Source organism: Solanum stenotomum, chromosome 5 (genome assembly GCF_019186545.1).
Source record: "Solanum stenotomum isolate F172 chromosome 5, ASM1918654v1, whole genome shotgun sequence".
Lineage (NCBI taxonomy): Eukaryota > Viridiplantae > Streptophyta > Magnoliopsida > Solanales > Solanaceae > Solanum > Solanum stenotomum.
The window spans coordinates 5,521,769-5,539,346 of record NC_064286.1 but is presented as its reverse complement, the minus strand read 5'-3'; the positions used below and the strand labels follow the sequence as shown (position 1 = coordinate 5,539,346).

The 17,578-nt window shown below is 32.4% G+C and overlaps 3 protein-coding genes across 3 annotated transcripts; 2 read left to right on the top strand and 1 right to left on the bottom strand.

The window, feature by feature from the left end:
• Nucleotides 1-1,212: 1,212 nt before the first annotated feature.
• Nucleotides 1,213-2,862, top strand: LOC125865379 (cyanidin 3-O-galactoside 2''-O-xylosyltransferase FGGT1-like). Its single transcript, XM_049545572.1, has one exon. The coding sequence runs from the start codon at nucleotides 1,241-1,243 to the stop codon at nucleotides 2,609-2,611; it is 1,371 nt and encodes a 456-aa protein (XP_049401529.1). The 5' UTR covers nucleotides 1,213-1,240; the 3' UTR covers nucleotides 2,612-2,862.
• A 2,306-nt stretch (nucleotides 2,863-5,168) lies between these two features.
• On the top strand, nucleotides 5,169-9,704 carry LOC125865391 (uncharacterized). The gene is made up of 2 exons (XM_049545583.1): nucleotides 5,169-5,603; nucleotides 9,285-9,704. Exon 1 carries the CDS (start codon nucleotides 5,194-5,196, stop codon nucleotides 5,578-5,580), a length of 387 nt encoding a protein of 128 aa, XP_049401540.1. The 5' UTR covers nucleotides 5,169-5,193; the 3' UTR covers nucleotides 5,581-5,603; nucleotides 9,285-9,704.
• LOC125865385 (ras-related protein RABA1f-like) lies at nucleotides 9,239-11,323 on the bottom strand. The gene is made up of 2 exons (XM_049545578.1): nucleotides 11,025-11,323; nucleotides 9,239-10,424 (listed from the first exon to the last, which is right to left on the bottom strand). Exons 1-2 carry the CDS (start codon nucleotides 11,243-11,245, stop codon nucleotides 9,998-10,000), a joined length of 648 nt encoding a protein of 215 aa, XP_049401535.1. The 5' UTR covers nucleotides 11,246-11,323; the 3' UTR covers nucleotides 9,239-9,997.
• Nucleotides 11,324-17,578: the final 6,255 nt, after the last annotated feature.

Here is a 17,578-nt window from a genome sequence, read left to right as displayed (position 1 = left end):
TTAAGAGCTATCAATCATATAATTAAAAAAACCCTTAGAAATAAGCTCATAGCTAGCCACGTGTCTATTCCTATTTTCTCTACTAATTTGTTGCATATGAATCTTGTGATCCTTAACATTTTCCTTTCTGGTATTTTTCTCTGAAAACGTTGATTTATCATGCATAAAAAAAACTTCTTTTTTGCCCTCTACTTTCAAATATTGTAGATTTTACCAACTGAATATATCGTTACATGGTTAATTTAGATTCATGCTGAGTAAAATTCATCAAAGGAGCAACATTTCCTCTCAGAAGTTTCCTCATTTTCATGATTTGAATCAACAACTCTACTTGATGATAGAAAAGAATTGGTAACTCTTTAGCCCCCTTTTTTTAAAAAATTTCTCACTTGATGTCTAATATCTATATATGGTAAATTTACATAGCGTAACACTCATTTAAATAGATACACTCCCTATTAGAATATTTTCCATATTTTGATTAAGATTGGATGGATCCAATTCATCCCATTGTAACTTTTATTAATTTGTTATTTTGTTTCTTTTCTTGTTAAAAATAGGAAGACCCCATCTTACATTCTCTTTGTGGTTTACTTTGGTATCATTTTCCCAAAATTAAAGTTTAATAGCGTATTGCCTAAGATAATGCGTTCATACTTATAGATTCGGCATAATTCAATAGTTTTAGCTCAATATTTGTATTTGTGTTAAAAAAAAATCTCCTATAAAGAACCTAGTAAACAAAAATAATTGTGCTCAAAAACCTGCAAACTAAAAATTCTGGCTCCACCTCAGATCGGTTAATTGTTGCATTTGTGGAGTGCAAATTCATTAGAATGAACCATATGAAGCTCACTTACTAGATAGTACTAATACTTTTTGTTTGTGCAACTATGGCAGTGATGTGTTAGTACAAAGTACTCCCATTTAATTATTTTTTGTTAAAAAGTGACGAGTAGTTCTAATTTCTAACTTCTAGTCTTGTTTTTTGATACAAAGAATTTAAGTCACATTTCTTATTTTAGTGTTTTGGAGTCTTGAAATGCATATTCATGATTATCTGAACTTTTCGTGTGTATTAGCACATGAATTTTCTAGAAAAAGGTGATTAATGCTTATCAACATATTTACTTGTAATTTACATTATAAGCGGTCTGATTGAGTAAATAATTTACACTGTCAGTATATAAAACTTAAACTCTGATACGAAATTGTTGATTTGCAGATCAAAGAAGATAAAATGGAGGACAAGAAATTAACTTTTATTATGTATCCATGGTATGCCATGGGGCATCTTACTTCATTTCTTCATCTATCCAACAAACTTGCACATAGAGGCCACAAAATTTTCTTTGTCCATCCTACAAACACACTTTCCAAATTAGAAAAATTCAATCGTTATCCTGAACTCATAAACTTCAAATCCGTCACAGTTCCACATGTTGATGGACTCCCACTTGGAGCTGAAACAACTTCAGATGTTCCTATTTTCAATCAGAATCTTCTTTGTCAAGCATTGGATCTTACATTACCAAAGATTGAGTCTTTAATTCAAGAAATCAAACCCCATTTCATTTTCTATGATTTTGCTTATTGGGTTCCATCCATTGCTCGAAAATACAAAGTTAAGTCTGTGCATTACTGTTCTATTACTCCATCATCTGTTGGTTATCTTATGCGTGGCGAAAATCCATCTTCAGAAGCTGAAATGATGGAACCTCCACCTGGTTTTCCTATTGATTCATCAATCAAACTCCACAAACATGAAGCTCGTTTAATCGTAGCTCTACATTCGATGGGTTCTGGTTCTGGCTCTGGCTCTGTTTCGTTCACTCAACGTTTGCTTTTGGCTTTTCAAGACGGGGATGCCATTGCATTCAAAACTACTCGAGAAATAGAAGGACCTTCTTGTGAATTTGTTGAGCATAAGTTCAATAAACCAGTTGTGTTAGCCGGGCCAGTCTTGCCCGAACCAATAGAGAGTTCAAATACAGAGGAAAATTGGTCAAAATGGCTCGAAAAATTCAAAGAAAAGACGGTTATTTTGTGTGCATTTGGTAGTGAATGTAATCTTAAGAAAGATCAATTTCAAGAACTGGTTTTGGGACTTGAACTTACTGGTTATCCATTTTTCGCTGCTTTAAAACCGCCTATTGAAGTTGAGACAATCAAAGAGGCATTACCGGAAGGTTTCAAAGAGAGAACACAAGGGAAAGGCATTGTTCATTCAGGATGGGCAGAGCAACAATTGATGTTATCTCATCCTTCTGTTGGATGTTTTGTCACTCATTGTGGCGGGAACTCGTTATCGGAGGCGATGATTAATGAGTGTCAATTGGTTTTAGTACCAAATTTTGGTGATCAATTCATAAATTCAAGATTGTTTGGTGGAGACTTGAAAGCTGGAGTGGAAGTTGAGAGAAATGAAGAAAATGGATCTTTCACTAAAGATGGAGTTTGTAAGGCAATCAAAATGGTAATGAATGATGAGAGTGAAGAGGGGCGTAAAATAAGAGCGAATCGCGCAAAGTGGAGAGAGTTCTTGTTGGGTAAAGGGCTTGAAGATTCTTACATTGATGCTCTTGTGCAGAAGCTACAATGTCTACTCTGATTGCAAGAGACTGTTTCCACAACTCGAACATGTAAGACTGTAGCCTCCTAGTAGTTTGTTGAGTAAAGGACTTGAGGATTCTTACATTGATGCTCTTGTACAGAAGCTACAATGTCTACCGTGACTGTTTCCACAGCTCGAACCTGTAAGTCTATAGCATTTTAGTAGCCACGTGACAACAACTTTATAAGTTACACGAGAGCATTAATATGTTAACTACATAAAAATGCTTTTATGTTTCTTTCATTAAGTATGTTAAGGTTGGTTGTTTTAGTTCTTTCATATTTCTATTTTTAGATGTTGGTTTCTTGTTTCTACTACTAAGTGATTTCTGTCATGGAAACCTTTTACTGCTAATAGTCACTTATTCTATATACATTAACAGAGAGAAAAATATTTGGCAAGCAATCATATCTAAACGTCAAATATTAGTATGTATAATAACATTTTGCTTGGGGGTGTTCAATGGATTCAAACTTACTAAACAAATAGATTTTATTGGCTTTATAGTTTTAAAAATCGATAATATTTGATTTGATTTTGATTTTATTGAAAAAAGTTGAAGTGAACCAATAAATTATATACATATTTTTTATAGTTAATTATATCCTAATACATAAATATACTTTTTAACTTGACCGTAGCTTACATTTATGCCCTGAATTTTTATAAAGTTAAATAACTATGTCATTTTATGTGGCAATTTGCATCTTAAATGATATTCTACAAGTATTATGTGACCAGAGGCGAATCTAGGATTTGAAGACGATAAGTGTACCTATCAATAACTACTGCACGTTAGTTAAAACATGTCGCCCAATATCGATTCATGTGCTATATATTTTTATTAAACATAGAAATATAAAACTAATGTAATAACTTATAAATTCAAGTTAAATAACCATAGTAGATAAAGTTTACTTTGTGAAGTGTTGGTTTTTAACTTTACTTAGCACCATGAGGTCGCAAGTTTGAAACTATCAGCCCCTTATTTTTATCCAATCTTTTTACGAAAAAATAACAAAAAAAAATATAGTAAGTGGGATTCGAACCCAGTTCCATCACCTAAAAATGAACCAAAGGTTGAAAATTAACTTTAGTATCAAATAAAGCCTAATAAAATATATCACCTATTTAAGCTATATATACACATATATATACATAATTTTTTTCGAAGTTAATGGGTGCACGTGCACCCTCACGTAAGCACTATATGGTCTGAAACATTCTTCTCGAGCCTGATTTGAGAAGTTCAACACAGTAATTCAACATTTTGACATGACTCGTAATGGAGATGATCACCTCTGTATTTTTATCGGCATTCTGCATCAAATCGATGTATTTATTTGATTGTTTATGTTGATATTGTTATCACTGACAATGATCCCAATGACTATCATAAATAGGGTGTGCAAAAATCGAATCGACCGATAAATTGAACTGAAAAAGTGTTATTCGTTTATTGTTATTGGGTTAACGTTTATTTATTGGTTTTATAAAAACATTATTAGATTATCGGTTTCATATTGATTTTTTTAATATTGGGTATTGGGTTAACCAATAACCCATTAAGAATATAATTGTTTACTATTTTAAATTTTTAGTTATACATAAATATCAAACAAAAAATATTAATATAATAACTATATTAGACTACAACTATAAGGACCCTACACAATTAACACTATTTAACTCAGTTATCTGCATTTACCCTTTAGGTATTAGTATTACTTTAGTCTTTAGGTTCACAACGTCAAAACCTAAAGAACTACGAACGACTATGGGTAGGGTTTGAAACAACGACGGCAAGGGTTAGACAATGACTAGGATTGTAAATTGTGAGTATTTGTTATACTTTTACTACACTAAACAGAAATTTTCCACTCAATGAGTAATTTGATTTATCTCTTTTTTATTTCGTGTCAAAATTGTTGGACAAGTCATATATTTGGTTTGAAATCATTTTCTTATTGGTTAAACTGAAAATCTAACCGTTAAAGACAAAAAATTGATAACAAATATCTTATTGGTTTGGTTATTGTTTTAGCATATTTAAAAATAGAAAAAACGATAAACTGAATCGATAATACTTAAAATTGAACCGAATCGATTGATACACACCCATAATCACAAGGGAAATCATAAACTGACTTACAACACTCACAGGAAAAATGATGTCAGGTCTAGTCACTGTGAAATAATTCAACTTTCCAACCAACCGTCTATATCTTTCATGAATAGTAAGTGACTTTCTCTGTCGGGAAGAAATTTAACATACAAATCCATAGGAGTGTCAATAGGTCTACATCCGGTCATTCTTGTCTCCTAAAAAAATGTCTAAGGCATACTTGCTTTGAGAAATAACAATAACTAATTTAGATTGAACTATCTCATTATTAATAGATTTATTTAAATCTCAAAATTTGAAAGATGCTACATAAATTAAGACGAAGTATTTACTTGCAAACTAATTTATTTTTGTGTATGATTAATTACCGAAGAACCGAATCAAATGTCAAAACCAATAAATATATAGTATTTGGATTAGTTTGATTCTATCACCTCTTCCTTAAGCTTCTACCATGGCTGACCATCAAAAACCTAAACCCACCGAGAACTTCTCTTCACCGCCGTCAACAAATCCACCTAAAATCTCCGGCAGATCATCTAACGGTGGATTTACCGGTGCTCCACACTTTCCAAACCCGCCGGATCGTACGAACCCAGACGCCGCGACACTGAGAGAGCAATGGAGATTCGCTATCAAGCAGTACAGCAAATGGTATTCCCACGCTTGGGGAACTGCAATTTTAGCTGGGCTTTCATTTTACGCCCTTGGTTGGATTATCAAAGGCTCTAATCCTTTGCCCTCTTTTAAGCACGAAGAGTCGGATGCTAAAAATGCTTCTTCATCGTCGTCTTCGTCATCTGATGATGTTGCTGCTGTTCCGGAGGTTAAGAGAAATTGATGATGATGACAATTTCATTTTAGGTTCGTTTTAGAAACTTGAATTTCTCGCAGTTTTTGTTCGATCTTGTTTTGTTTTTAGGCATAATACATAAACTTGCCTAGTCTTAGCTGGAAAACACTTAAATTCATGTGAAGTTGAACAAGTAGAAACATATGTCCATATATGGCATAATACAAATTGATCCGAGTGTATAGTGTGTGTTCATCTTTGCCTACTTATGCACACCCAAAATTAGAGGCATAGATGTGAGCTACTGAATCCAAGTTAAAATACACGTTTATGTATTATGCCTAGTTTTTATAAACACGGAGGTTAAATGGGAAGACTAATGCGCCAGAGTAACTCTTTTTTTTTAAAAAAAATTGAGTTTTTGTACTATGCTCGGTTACATTTACAATATGCCTGAATCACTTTGGATCGATTAGATGAACTCTCTATATCCACTTTTTATAAATTTCATTTCATTTATAAGGGAATTTGGCTAATTCAACCCTCTTTCTTAGGTTGAAGGCATGCTTGATGATTTGTTTGTCTATTCATCCTTTTCAATTAGTAGGTTTGGGGGTTTGTTTGAGTTTAAAGACAATGTTTTTTATGACTGTTACTTAAATTTTATCGTGTCGTATTGTTAAATCCGTTGGGTAACGACGAGAAGTCAATGACCAATTTGGTGTGATCACGTCATTACCCTATTTTTCTTGTAGATTATGTATGACATGTAAGGATGGAGAATGATACAATCTGTCCAAATGTTGTATCCATTAAAACAATACCAAACGATACAATACAACACAACAACACAATTTGATACGTTATGAAAAAATCCGTAACAACCATCCAAACGAAGTGTAAGGAATGGATTGAAGGTTGATTGGGAGCACCAAAGGAGTAAGGACTGTTTCCATGTTTTCTTAGTTGTCTGAGAACGAATTAGAAGTTGTAAATGTGGCTTAGTATTTTAAAATTGGAAGCTTAAAATAATTTTTACCATCCAAAAAGTGACAATTGTCTTTTGTGTCTGAATTTTGGCTGCCAAAATGCCCTTTTTGTCACCCTTCTGTAACTCTCGTCCAAGATAAGTCAATATCATCTCTAAGGATATTTCGCAGTCTAGAACACGATCGAGAAAGTGTGCTTCGTTTACATTCCAGCCTCTTAGAGCTTGCTACTTTACCAGTTGATTTTAAAGAATCAATCTTCTCTGGACAAGGACGGTACCTCAAGGAGAAGAAGTTCAGATTTGAATCCTCTTTCTTTCTTTCATTTATTTACCTTTCAACTCATGTGGACAGAAGTGAAACTGCTGACCCTCCTTCCTTTCTTTCTTTTGTTTTTTTTTCTTTTTTTTTTTTGTAGATAAGTTTAAATCCTTTTTGATTGTTCATGTTTTATTCTTTTCCTTTTACGCCGAAGATTGCCATTCTTGCCTTTTATCTCATTAACGAGAGGACAGAAATCCTGAAAATCCCACATGTTCTCTTTCTTGTAAATATGCCTCTGAAGTCTTGCAATATCTTTGATCTTTTTATGTACATGCTTGTATGAATGATCAGGAGTTCTTATGTATGTCTATCATGTCTGTTTGAGACATCATATGCCGAAACCCTCTCTGTTGCTTATCCAATCCCTGACCTTACTTTATAGTTTCATTTGCTTTGTTGAATGCAATATTAAAAATCTGACCATTTATGCATTTCTATTCACCTATTTTATCCTGCTGAAAACAGAATGTAGCTGCTTTGCTCTTTGTATATGTGAACTTGGGAAGGAACAAATAAACATGTAGAGTTAATATACTTCCTATGATCTCTTTATGCATATGTAATGGGAGATCTTTGCTGTAAATAAACAAAGCCTGTCTGGAGAAGTGTCAATCTAATTCTGGATGCATTGTCTAATGCCTCTTATTTTCAGTTGGATTGTAGCAAGCAACTAGTAATTGAAAGAAGCATATTATACATGGAAGCTCTTGACAGGAATTTGACTCGACTCTCCCCACACAGAGAATCCTATCTCCATAACGGCCTCTTGTTATGCTGTGTTACTTTAATCGCCACTGCCTTTTAGCTTTGATCATTAGATGAGCGACTGTGCATATACATTCTATTGACCCTCTAAGTGTTGATTGACATCTTGTTAGTGAAATATCATCCCAAGTGCTAATTGTTTTTGTCCTGTCTGGACCACCTCATCCTTGACTATATTTTTTCCTTGTCTATTACAAGTTTTATGCTTTTCCGAAAGAGAAGATGTGATCTCATTACCACATCAGATAGTCAACACCACCATTCTTTGTTTGCGAATATCTACTAGCTACTGTTTCTCTGAATTGCCTTAGTTCTTTCCTAAGCTCTCCACTCTCGTTCCTTGTACCATGTTGGGCTCTAGCATGAACTGGCATAATACATTCTCAGTTTCAATTCCATGTGGGGTCATTATCTCTTGAATTTATAGGAGGAAAGATGACAAGCTTAGAAGTTATTTCTTTTCCTTGTCTTTAAAGTTCCGTGTCTAATGTGTTCAACTTGTCAATTTAGTATCCTATTATGGTTGTAGAGACTTATTTTCCAATTCGCAACATGGGAACAACACATGGAGTGGGTGATAAAGAGTGCAAAGGGAAGAACAATGAGAGCTCAAGCTTTTAAAATTGTACACACTAAATGTGTCTATGCCATATGGTTAGAGCGGAACCAGCTAGTCTTTGAGAAGAAAGCCAGAGATTATGAAGTCATTGCCAGAGAGATAGCATATATGTGTAGAGTTCAACAAATCTTTAGCTAGAATAATAAGTTGCGTAGAAACTGTGCTCTAACACTACACATATAGGCTATCTCTCTGGCAATGACTTCATAATCTCTGGCTTCTTCTCAAAGACTCGCTGGTTCCACTCTAACCATATGGCATAGACACATTCAGTGTATACAATTTTAAAAGCTTGAGCTCTCATTGTTCTTCCCTTTGCATTCTTTATCACCCATTCCATGTGTTGTTCCCATGTTGCGAATTGGATAATAGGTCTCTGTAACCATAAGTTGATTCTACTCCACAACTGCCTCCAATTCGCAAGTAGTTCAGATAAAGGAACTGAAAATGAGATAGAGAATTAAGAGGTCTCTGGGTTACTCTTTCCCATGTAAAGAGGGTGGAGTAAAATGACCTTGCTCCCAAAAACAAAAGAATGTAGAGTAAATATAATGTTTTTAGTTGACTAAGCTTGTATAGGTAGCCTTCTCTTGCCATAATCTTACCTACCTGATATATAGCATGGCTAAGCTTCTGAAATCAACTTATTTTGATTTACGGAAGTGCTTTTACAAAAAGTATTTTTGGTGAGAGACCGTTTGTGTTTGGCTAATCAATTTGAAAAGCACTTTTGAAAGACTTGAATTGTATGCTAGCTTTTACCATGAATTGTGTAGTCTTGAATGTGCTCAATGGTTTATGTTGTTTAATCATTGTGATATTTTGTGAAAAAATAAGCAGAGAATAATAATGACGAAAAATCATGATTGTTAGTGTGTTCTGACTTCTGTCGTTATTTTACTGTTCTCGTCTAATTTGGAGGGACAAGAATACAGTGAATGAACTTCTGCCATTGGGATGGTGCAACTATCTCTTTTTTCTTTGTTTTGTTTGGTTGTTCATCTAAAGTAAATTAGTTCTTGTTTCTGAGTATGTTTGTCTTTTGGATGGCACAGACTCTCTTTACTCAATGAAACAAGTTACTCATGAATAGCTGAAGTCTCTCCCTCCCCTCCAACCTCTGCCCTACGGGCTTCTTAAAATTCACTTGCTGCAAGCTCTATGTGGATGGAAGTGCATTCACTGCTAACAACTAATTCCTGGGCAAATTCAGTGCATCTGCTTCCTTGAAAAAGAAACACCAAAATTGTAATAGGATGTGTACCAAGACCAAAATCTGCTGGTGCCCGCTGAGAGTCTAGGCAAGTCAAGTGTGCTTTTTTTCCTCGACCGTTTGTTTCCTGCAATGAGTGCAACAATGCAACATGAAAAACAATAGTATCCTGAGTGGTTTTTGTTAAGAGTTTTGATACTTATTTCCTGTACAGTAGATGTGCATATCAATAATACTGTAGTTTTGAGTTGTTGTCAGTTGACGTTCTGTGTAGCGTGGATAAGTTACCTTACCATTTTCACAGCTGAAATGTTCTTAATGCCATTGTACACTTGTGAAAAGACAACAAATGGTTCTTAAGCAAAATTTTACTTCCATCCCCCATTTCCCCACCTCGGTTCCTCAAATTTTTCTTTCCGCTAAATTACAGTCGTAGAGTGGGGAGTGCTATACAATTTTTGTACAGGAAACCTGAAATTCTCAGCATTCCTGCATTTTTCTGCAGTTCATATATCTGCATTCTGAGAAATGTAGTAGTGAGTGGTTGATCCTTGCTCAACCGGAACAACAACCGCCCTTCTTAACAGCAGATACATCATTTCCAATGTGGATCGTTTGTCCTGCAGGCAAAGATGCTGGATCATCTCCTGCATCAAGAGCTTTCTTGCTAACCACCCGGTAAATCTGAGTCAACACTTCTGTGAAAGCGTTTTCAACATTCAGCGCCTCAAGAGCAGAGGTTTCCATGAAGAAGGTATTCTCTCTTTCTGCAAATCCCTTTGAGTCGTCAGTGGGAACAGCACGCAGGTGGCGGAGATCTGCCTTGTTCCCGACCAGCATGACGACAATGTTCTGGTCTGTATGATCTCTGAGCTCCTTGAGCCATCTCGCAACGTTCTCAAATGTTACATGGCGAGTAATATCGTAAACAAGTAAGGCACCAACTGCTCCTCTATAATAAGCACTTGTGATAGCCCGGTACCTGTTTTTAATTTTATAGCCAAAAGCTATTTAGAAACAATTCCTCCAGGCATTACAGGTGAAAGAACATTGCATTCAAGTCATAAGTAAACCAAGATGCATACGAAGACTTGTCGAAAATTTTCTCTTTTTCTTTTTGTTGTTGTTGCTTCACATGATCTAATAGACTTTGGAACAATTAGATGATATCTATCTGATTGTATGATTGATCAATATGATCAATGAAGAGAACCATGTGCTCTTAGATTCAAAACACTCTGTGATGACAGAAATACTAGGTGATTTCTTCGACTTGTCTAAGCCTTGGTAGATATTGTTATTCGTTAGGTAGAAGGTACCATGTGGAACTAATTGAGGTAAGTAGACAAGTTGGTCTGGATATCATGGTTGGAAAAAAGTTAAGGATAAAAATCGTACAAAATGATGAAAACTAATCTTTTTCCGGTTCAATTATCTTGTGGGCTCTTCATTTTTAGGATTCGAATTTGAGACCTCTGATTATATTCTTGGTGAGAGAGCAATGTTACATTAATAACTAGTGCATACATATACAGTTATGCAATGCATGTTACTAAACCAAAAGAAAATTGGGATTGAGTACCTTTCTTGGCCAGCAGTGTCCCAAATCTGGGCTTTGACAATCTTGTCATCAACATGAATGGTTCTGGTGGCGAATTCAACGCCAATAGTCGACTTAGATTGTTGGCTGAATTCGTTTTTGGTAAATCGCGATAGCAAATTCGATTTACCCACACCAGAATCCCCTATTAACACCACCTTGAACAAGTAATCATAATCTTCCTCTGATCTATATGTTCCCATAATTTCCCTAATCTCTTAACTTGTACATAAGATCAGTTAATTAAGGAGTGTTTCTCTATCTTCCTTTGAATTAGGGATGAAAGAGAGAAGATGAATATTCATTGAATGATTTTACTATTAACAAATGGTGCATATTTAACCTCCGTTTATTTCGAACGGTTGAGGGGAGAAAGAGAAGAAATAGTTTTAAGTTCAAGTATTATATCGTTAAGGAAAAATTACAAAAATATACACGTTAAGACTTTAATTAACTTAAAATCAATATATTTATATAGAATTACATAAAGAGTTTTTAAATTACATAGATAANTTACACCATATACATCATAGTTATGTACCAACAGGTAATCAACATGTTTACCATCATTAGTACCAAGAACACCAATATCGAATGACACAAAGAAAATCAGTAGTACAACTAACATGCAGTCCAACATTTGATAATTAAAAAATGTTCACTTTCACCAAAACAATTATCAAAACATATATTATCACTAAATATATTTGTATTCCGATTATCATAACCCTAAAAAAATCAAAGAATTAATAAAAAAAATATGAACATGAAACTGGTTTATAACATAAACAACATATATATATTACACCATTAATTAAATGAATAAACGACTCATAGTACTCACAATGAACCATCAAGTTTACAATATATTTGCAACGTTATTTTGTTCATTGTAATACAAAATCAAATATCAATCATAGTACTCACAACGTAACCATCAACTTTTCAATTACAAAAACTAATTAAAAAAGTAATACCAATCAAATATTGAATTATCACTAATACCCGATGCGTCCCAACATCCTTTATGGTGAATTAGGATTGAATAATTATTGGTATCCATGATTGAAATGGACCAGAAATGAACAGAAAGAGAGTTCTATTTTTGTTAAGAGACCTTTTGGTGATAGGAGAGAATATTTATAACCAATTTGAGCAAATCATGGAAGGTAAAAGATTTGAGAAATATTGGGAAATCGTGGGCCATTAATCAACCGTTTTTTTTTTTTTACTTTTTTACCTTTTTTTAATAGTAAAACACAACTTTGAAAAAAAAATATTGTTATATAGGCGAAAAAAAATATATTGCTATATAGTGGTAATTAAGGTACTTAACTTGTATAGTTAAGTTTTTTACCCTATGGTTAATAGTAGTTGGTTCGTAGAATTAATTTAAATTACAATTGTTTTAATCAGTGTATATTTTATGTATATCTGTTAGGAAGAGTAAATAATGAATCGTGTGAAGATCCCTTTAATCCGTGTATAATTTTGATAGGAATTATTATAGTTCAAGGAGAAAACAACACCACCCTATTAATTTAATATTAAACTGACAAAATATGGATATAATTAATTTAGGGATTTGTTAGGTATCAACTCTTAAGATTATCACAAGAAATATTCAATAATTTAGGGATTTTTTAGGTATCAACTCTACTTTCTCACCTATATTCAATACTTGGCTCACAAATTGTATGATAATGGGGCTTCCCCTCATTATCTCAATTGTGTGATTATAATATTTTTTGTCCAAATTCTATCCAAGACACACTTCAATAATTATCTCAATTCTGACCTTGACCTTGACTCGAGATTCGATCCTAACCCTCAGCTCGAGATCCAACCTCTAACTCTGACCTTGATCGAAGACTCGATTGACCTCGACTCAGGATTTGAACCTTGACCCTTAATCAACCCAAGACTATCTTGACCCAAACCTCGATTTGGGACGTAACTTCAACCCCAACCTCGATTGGGGACTTGACCCCTAGCCTGACTCGAACATGGGACTTAGCACTTGGCCCGACATGACTTGAGATCCAAACTTTGATCCTAGACGATCCTAATCCCAACCTAAACATGGAACTCGACGTTGACCCCGACCCAAACGTAGGATCTGACCCTAGCCCTTAGCGCCTTACTAGAGACCTAAACTCCGACCCTCGACTCGATGACCCGATCCCAACCTCCATTAGGGACATGACTTTGATCTAGGACCTAACCCTAATTTGGAGCTCAACCCTTGATCCAAAATCAGGACTCATTAGTATATAATTTTGTATCATAATTTTCTCCAAGTTATGACCCAGAAAATCGTGATCCAAATTCATAAATAATTATTCCCTTATTTTGTGTTTCTTTCACTTATGCCCCTCATAACAAAACAAAAAAAAGTTCCTCGGAGCACAAGTATATATTTTCATATCATAATATCTTTTAGCTTACATTTTGCATGACTTTAGTTTCTAAATAACTTCTCCCCCATTTGACATAGAATTTCAACTAATATTGACACAATATCAAATAAAAATATAGTATTTGATTTGGAGGAGCCCATTTAAAATGGTGTGAATTAGCAATGAAAAATATTATGTGGTTCATGACTAACAAAATTAATGATGCATGAGAGGTAGGATAGTGTAGAGAAGTGGAAATGTCCTATTGAGCTGTCATTGGTCTTAAAGTCCTTTAAAATAATGATTTTTGCTTGTGGGTCAATGCCCCTATATATATATATATATATATATATATATATATATATATACACACATTATATAACCACCACACTACAAATTGGTGGTTGTTTTCAATTTTTTGTACCTACCTTATTTATTTGTACTACAAATTAGGTACTCACTAATTTGTAGTTTGATTTTTGTATAAAATATAATTTATTGGTTTGTATCTTCAATTTTTGGACATTTGTGAAGTTTTTTCATACAACCTTTTTGCCTTCACAAAGGAGGAGTAAAAGTTGCGTACATATTATTCTCTTTCATAATTTACCTGTAAGACTATACATGATGTGAAGTAATTGTTATTATAAAGTTCTTTCGTCAATTCTTGATTAATAAAACTACAAATTCCTTCAAATTAATGTGATTAAATCTAGTTATTGTAGATATTCCCTCACTTTCGTCCCTGGACATTTTTAATTTCCAATTCATAGATAGAAAAAAAAAAAACCACAATTGGTTCATTCTTCGTCTAATTAGATAGATTCGATAAATGATCAAGTAATTTTTGGGAATTTCTAAGAAAATTGAGGAGGGTATTTTTTTTGGTTAATTCATCCCGACTCGCATGGACTTCCGGTCTTTCTTAGTTGACAACTTTTTTATTGCAATTTGAAGTTCTCTAGTTACTCTTGCACAAACAACATCATAATTGATTATTTAAATGGGAAATTTTTCAAAATATCAATATTTTAACATTTAATAGGATTCATTGTCAACACTTTCAATATTTAGTAAAAATGTCAAAGAATAGTTTATTATGTATCTTATTTAAGTTTTTATTATTTGTTTTAATTGAAAGAATACAATTGTTAAATAGCAGAAAGGAGAAATTTAGGGGAAAAGATAATTTTAATAAGGAACAATTCCCTAAAAGTCTCATCAGTTACAAAAATCTAAACTGAATACTTCATCGGCGACCCCATTGTTGATCAATTTTCTCATTATCGATATTCAAGATTCAATTGAAAATATTCAATCTCTGATCAATTTATTTTGATTAAAATCTTTTTTTTTTTTTAGTTTGGTAAGATAGATTTGAACGAAATAAGACAAAAAAAAATTTGTTGACAAACAGCTTTGGAGATGGATTTTTCTGCTGGAAGTTCTATAAAATTGGTGGAATACAAATTGGACCATGTATTAGTTAATTGCTTCATCCTTAATCTGTTTCTAATTGATTATAGTTTTGATATAAATTTTATACATAATTGTAAATTGTATCTATTTTCATTGTAAATTGTATGTATTATGAACAACATATGAATAATTAGTTTTGGTGGATTCGTTGAATTTTTTTGCTTGTTGAATACGAAAATAATAATGGATTGTTTGAAGACATGTTTTTTTCATTGGTTGTTTGCTTTTAATTTTTCGAATCAAATTGTATCCCTACGAAAAATAAATTGGAGCGGGTACAATTTTTTACGACAATTGTACTGTATTTGTTTTCTGTTTATTGAACTACATTATATCTTAGAAACCACGTCATATAAATACAAATTTATACCATAATGTAACTTATAATCCACACCAGACAGATACAATAATTATTATGATATAATGAATACACCAAATATGCTATACTGATTTAAAATGAATACAAATGTATAAAGTTAATATGTATCTTAACTTGACTGGATACAAACAACACTCTTGCAATGTCCATAACTAGAAAATGATACACATAGCATAATGAATACAAACACATGTAAATACAGTAACTTGTAAAGCTCATAACACAATCACAAACAAATATGTCATAATGAATACAAAACAATCAAATAATAAGGAGTGAATACAATTTGAAATATCAACACTATTTGTTTTAAAGGAATACAAATGTATAAGTTAATATGTATCTTTACTTAATTGGATACAAACAACACTCTTACAATGTCCATAACTGGAAAATGATATACATAGCATAGTGAATACAAAAACCTACAAGTATAGTAACTTATAAAATCACACAACACAAGTACAACAAATATACCATGATGAATACAAAACCATCCAATAAGAATTCATTAATACAATCTGAAATAGCATCACTATCTAAAGTATAAAAATATCCTTAATTTACTGAATACATACCAATGTACATGCCTAGAAAAGGGTGATTCCAAATATGTGGTATTTTATCAAAACTAACAAAATATCCACAACAATATTTCGATCGTCTCTTCCATCATTTTAGCAGTGGATCCTACATTATCCGCTATTTCTTGAGTAATACGTAGATTAAATGATGGAAAATCTCTAGAAAATTGTTGATTAAGTTGGATACCTCTAGTAATTCTCTTAAATTCTGCCACTGAAGAGTGATTTGGAGTTTATCAAACCCTAAACGTGATTTCAACTACAGACAACAATTTTGAACGATTTAAAAAAAATCATAAAACAAATCTTATATGCATATCTTAATCAAAGTGATTGTGTGAATATCTTTATCAAATATATTTTCCAATTTCTGAAAGAAAAAAACAAACCAACAAGAAGGAACAGAGAGAGACAAACTTTGAAATGGAGAAGAATTGGAAGATGAAAATATGAGAGAGAAAATATTCACTTTTTTTTAACATATGAGAGAGAATTAATTGAAAAATGTGTAATTAAGGTGAAATAAAATAGGAAGTAAATTAGGATACACAATCTTTTCTAAAATAATGATATTTTGACATTTTTACTAATATTTATAAAGTATGGAGGTTTTTACTAATTAAGTTAGATTTTTTTTTGACTAATTTGCTAATTTTGCCTATTTAAATTGAATTGAACTTTTTAACAAATACATCGATCTTTTTAAAATAAAATACTCCTAGAAATGACTTTTGTAACTTAGGCTTATTAATTAAATTATAGGAATTTGCTTAAAATATCAAAACAAAATGATTCCATTTCTACTATTATAATAATAATATATATTTCAACCTGCTTGAGTGACTATATAAAAAAATAAAAAAATAAAATTGCACTACGAAATCACATAAAAGATGAATATTGATAGTTGATACCATTTCATAAATAACAAATGGAATCACAAATAGTTTGAAAAATAAGCTAAATTACTTACTACAATAAACTTAAATATATTGATAATGTTATAATTCTTCACATCAATGTATATACGTTGTCAAAAAAGGGATTAAAAAATACCCCTAACATTTGTAATGTATTTTTATACTCCCTTTGTCCTTAATTACTTGTCTACTTTTGAATTGACACACCTATTAAGAAAATAATTATTGACATAGTGAGTTACCATTTTACCCCTATTAATTATGAAGTTGATGAATTAAAAACTTAAAATTTGCAAGAAGTTTTACCTTTTTCAAAGTAATTAATTGAGGATATAATAGGTAAAAATAATTTGTATTTGTCAAAATGAACAAGTAATTAGGGACAGTGGGAGTATATGTTTTCGTAAATCTATCAACTCATAAAAGTCTCCGGTATTATTTTCGATTTCAAATACACCATTGAATATAATTGAAAAAGTCCAACTAATTGTTCGTGGTAATAATGGAAGTCATGTAAAAGTATATTTGGACCTTTTAAATTATTGTTCAAATAATTGCATTTGAGTGCTACCCAATGATAAATAAAATCTATAGAATCAAATCCTTGTATAATAATGTTTGTACTAGTTGACCACAAAGGAAATTTTTAATTTAATTCAATTTTGACTGAGATTTATGTTTTTTTTTTTTAATTTTTGGTGTGTATAAATAGGCATTTAAATTTGTATAAAAATGAATAAGTAGACAAACAAATCAAGTCGAGTGCATTTCACGT

Bases quoted from the DNA above. Each gene is read 5' to 3' on its own strand.
- LOC125865379 (XM_049545572.1), top strand. From the start codon at position 1,241: ATGGAGGACAAGAAATTAACTTTTATTATGTATCCATGGTATGCCATG.
- LOC125865391 (XM_049545583.1), top strand. From the start codon at position 5,194: ATGGCTGACCATCAAAAACCTAAACCCACCGAGAACTTCTCTTCACCG.
- LOC125865385 (XM_049545578.1), bottom strand. From the start codon at position 11,245: ATGGGAACATATAGATCAGAGGAAGATTATGATTACTTGTTCAAGGTG. The intron at 10,425-11,024 runs GTACTCAATCCC...AATTAAAAACAG, and splicing joins GACACTGCTGGCCAAGAAAG to GTACCGGGCTATCACAAGTG.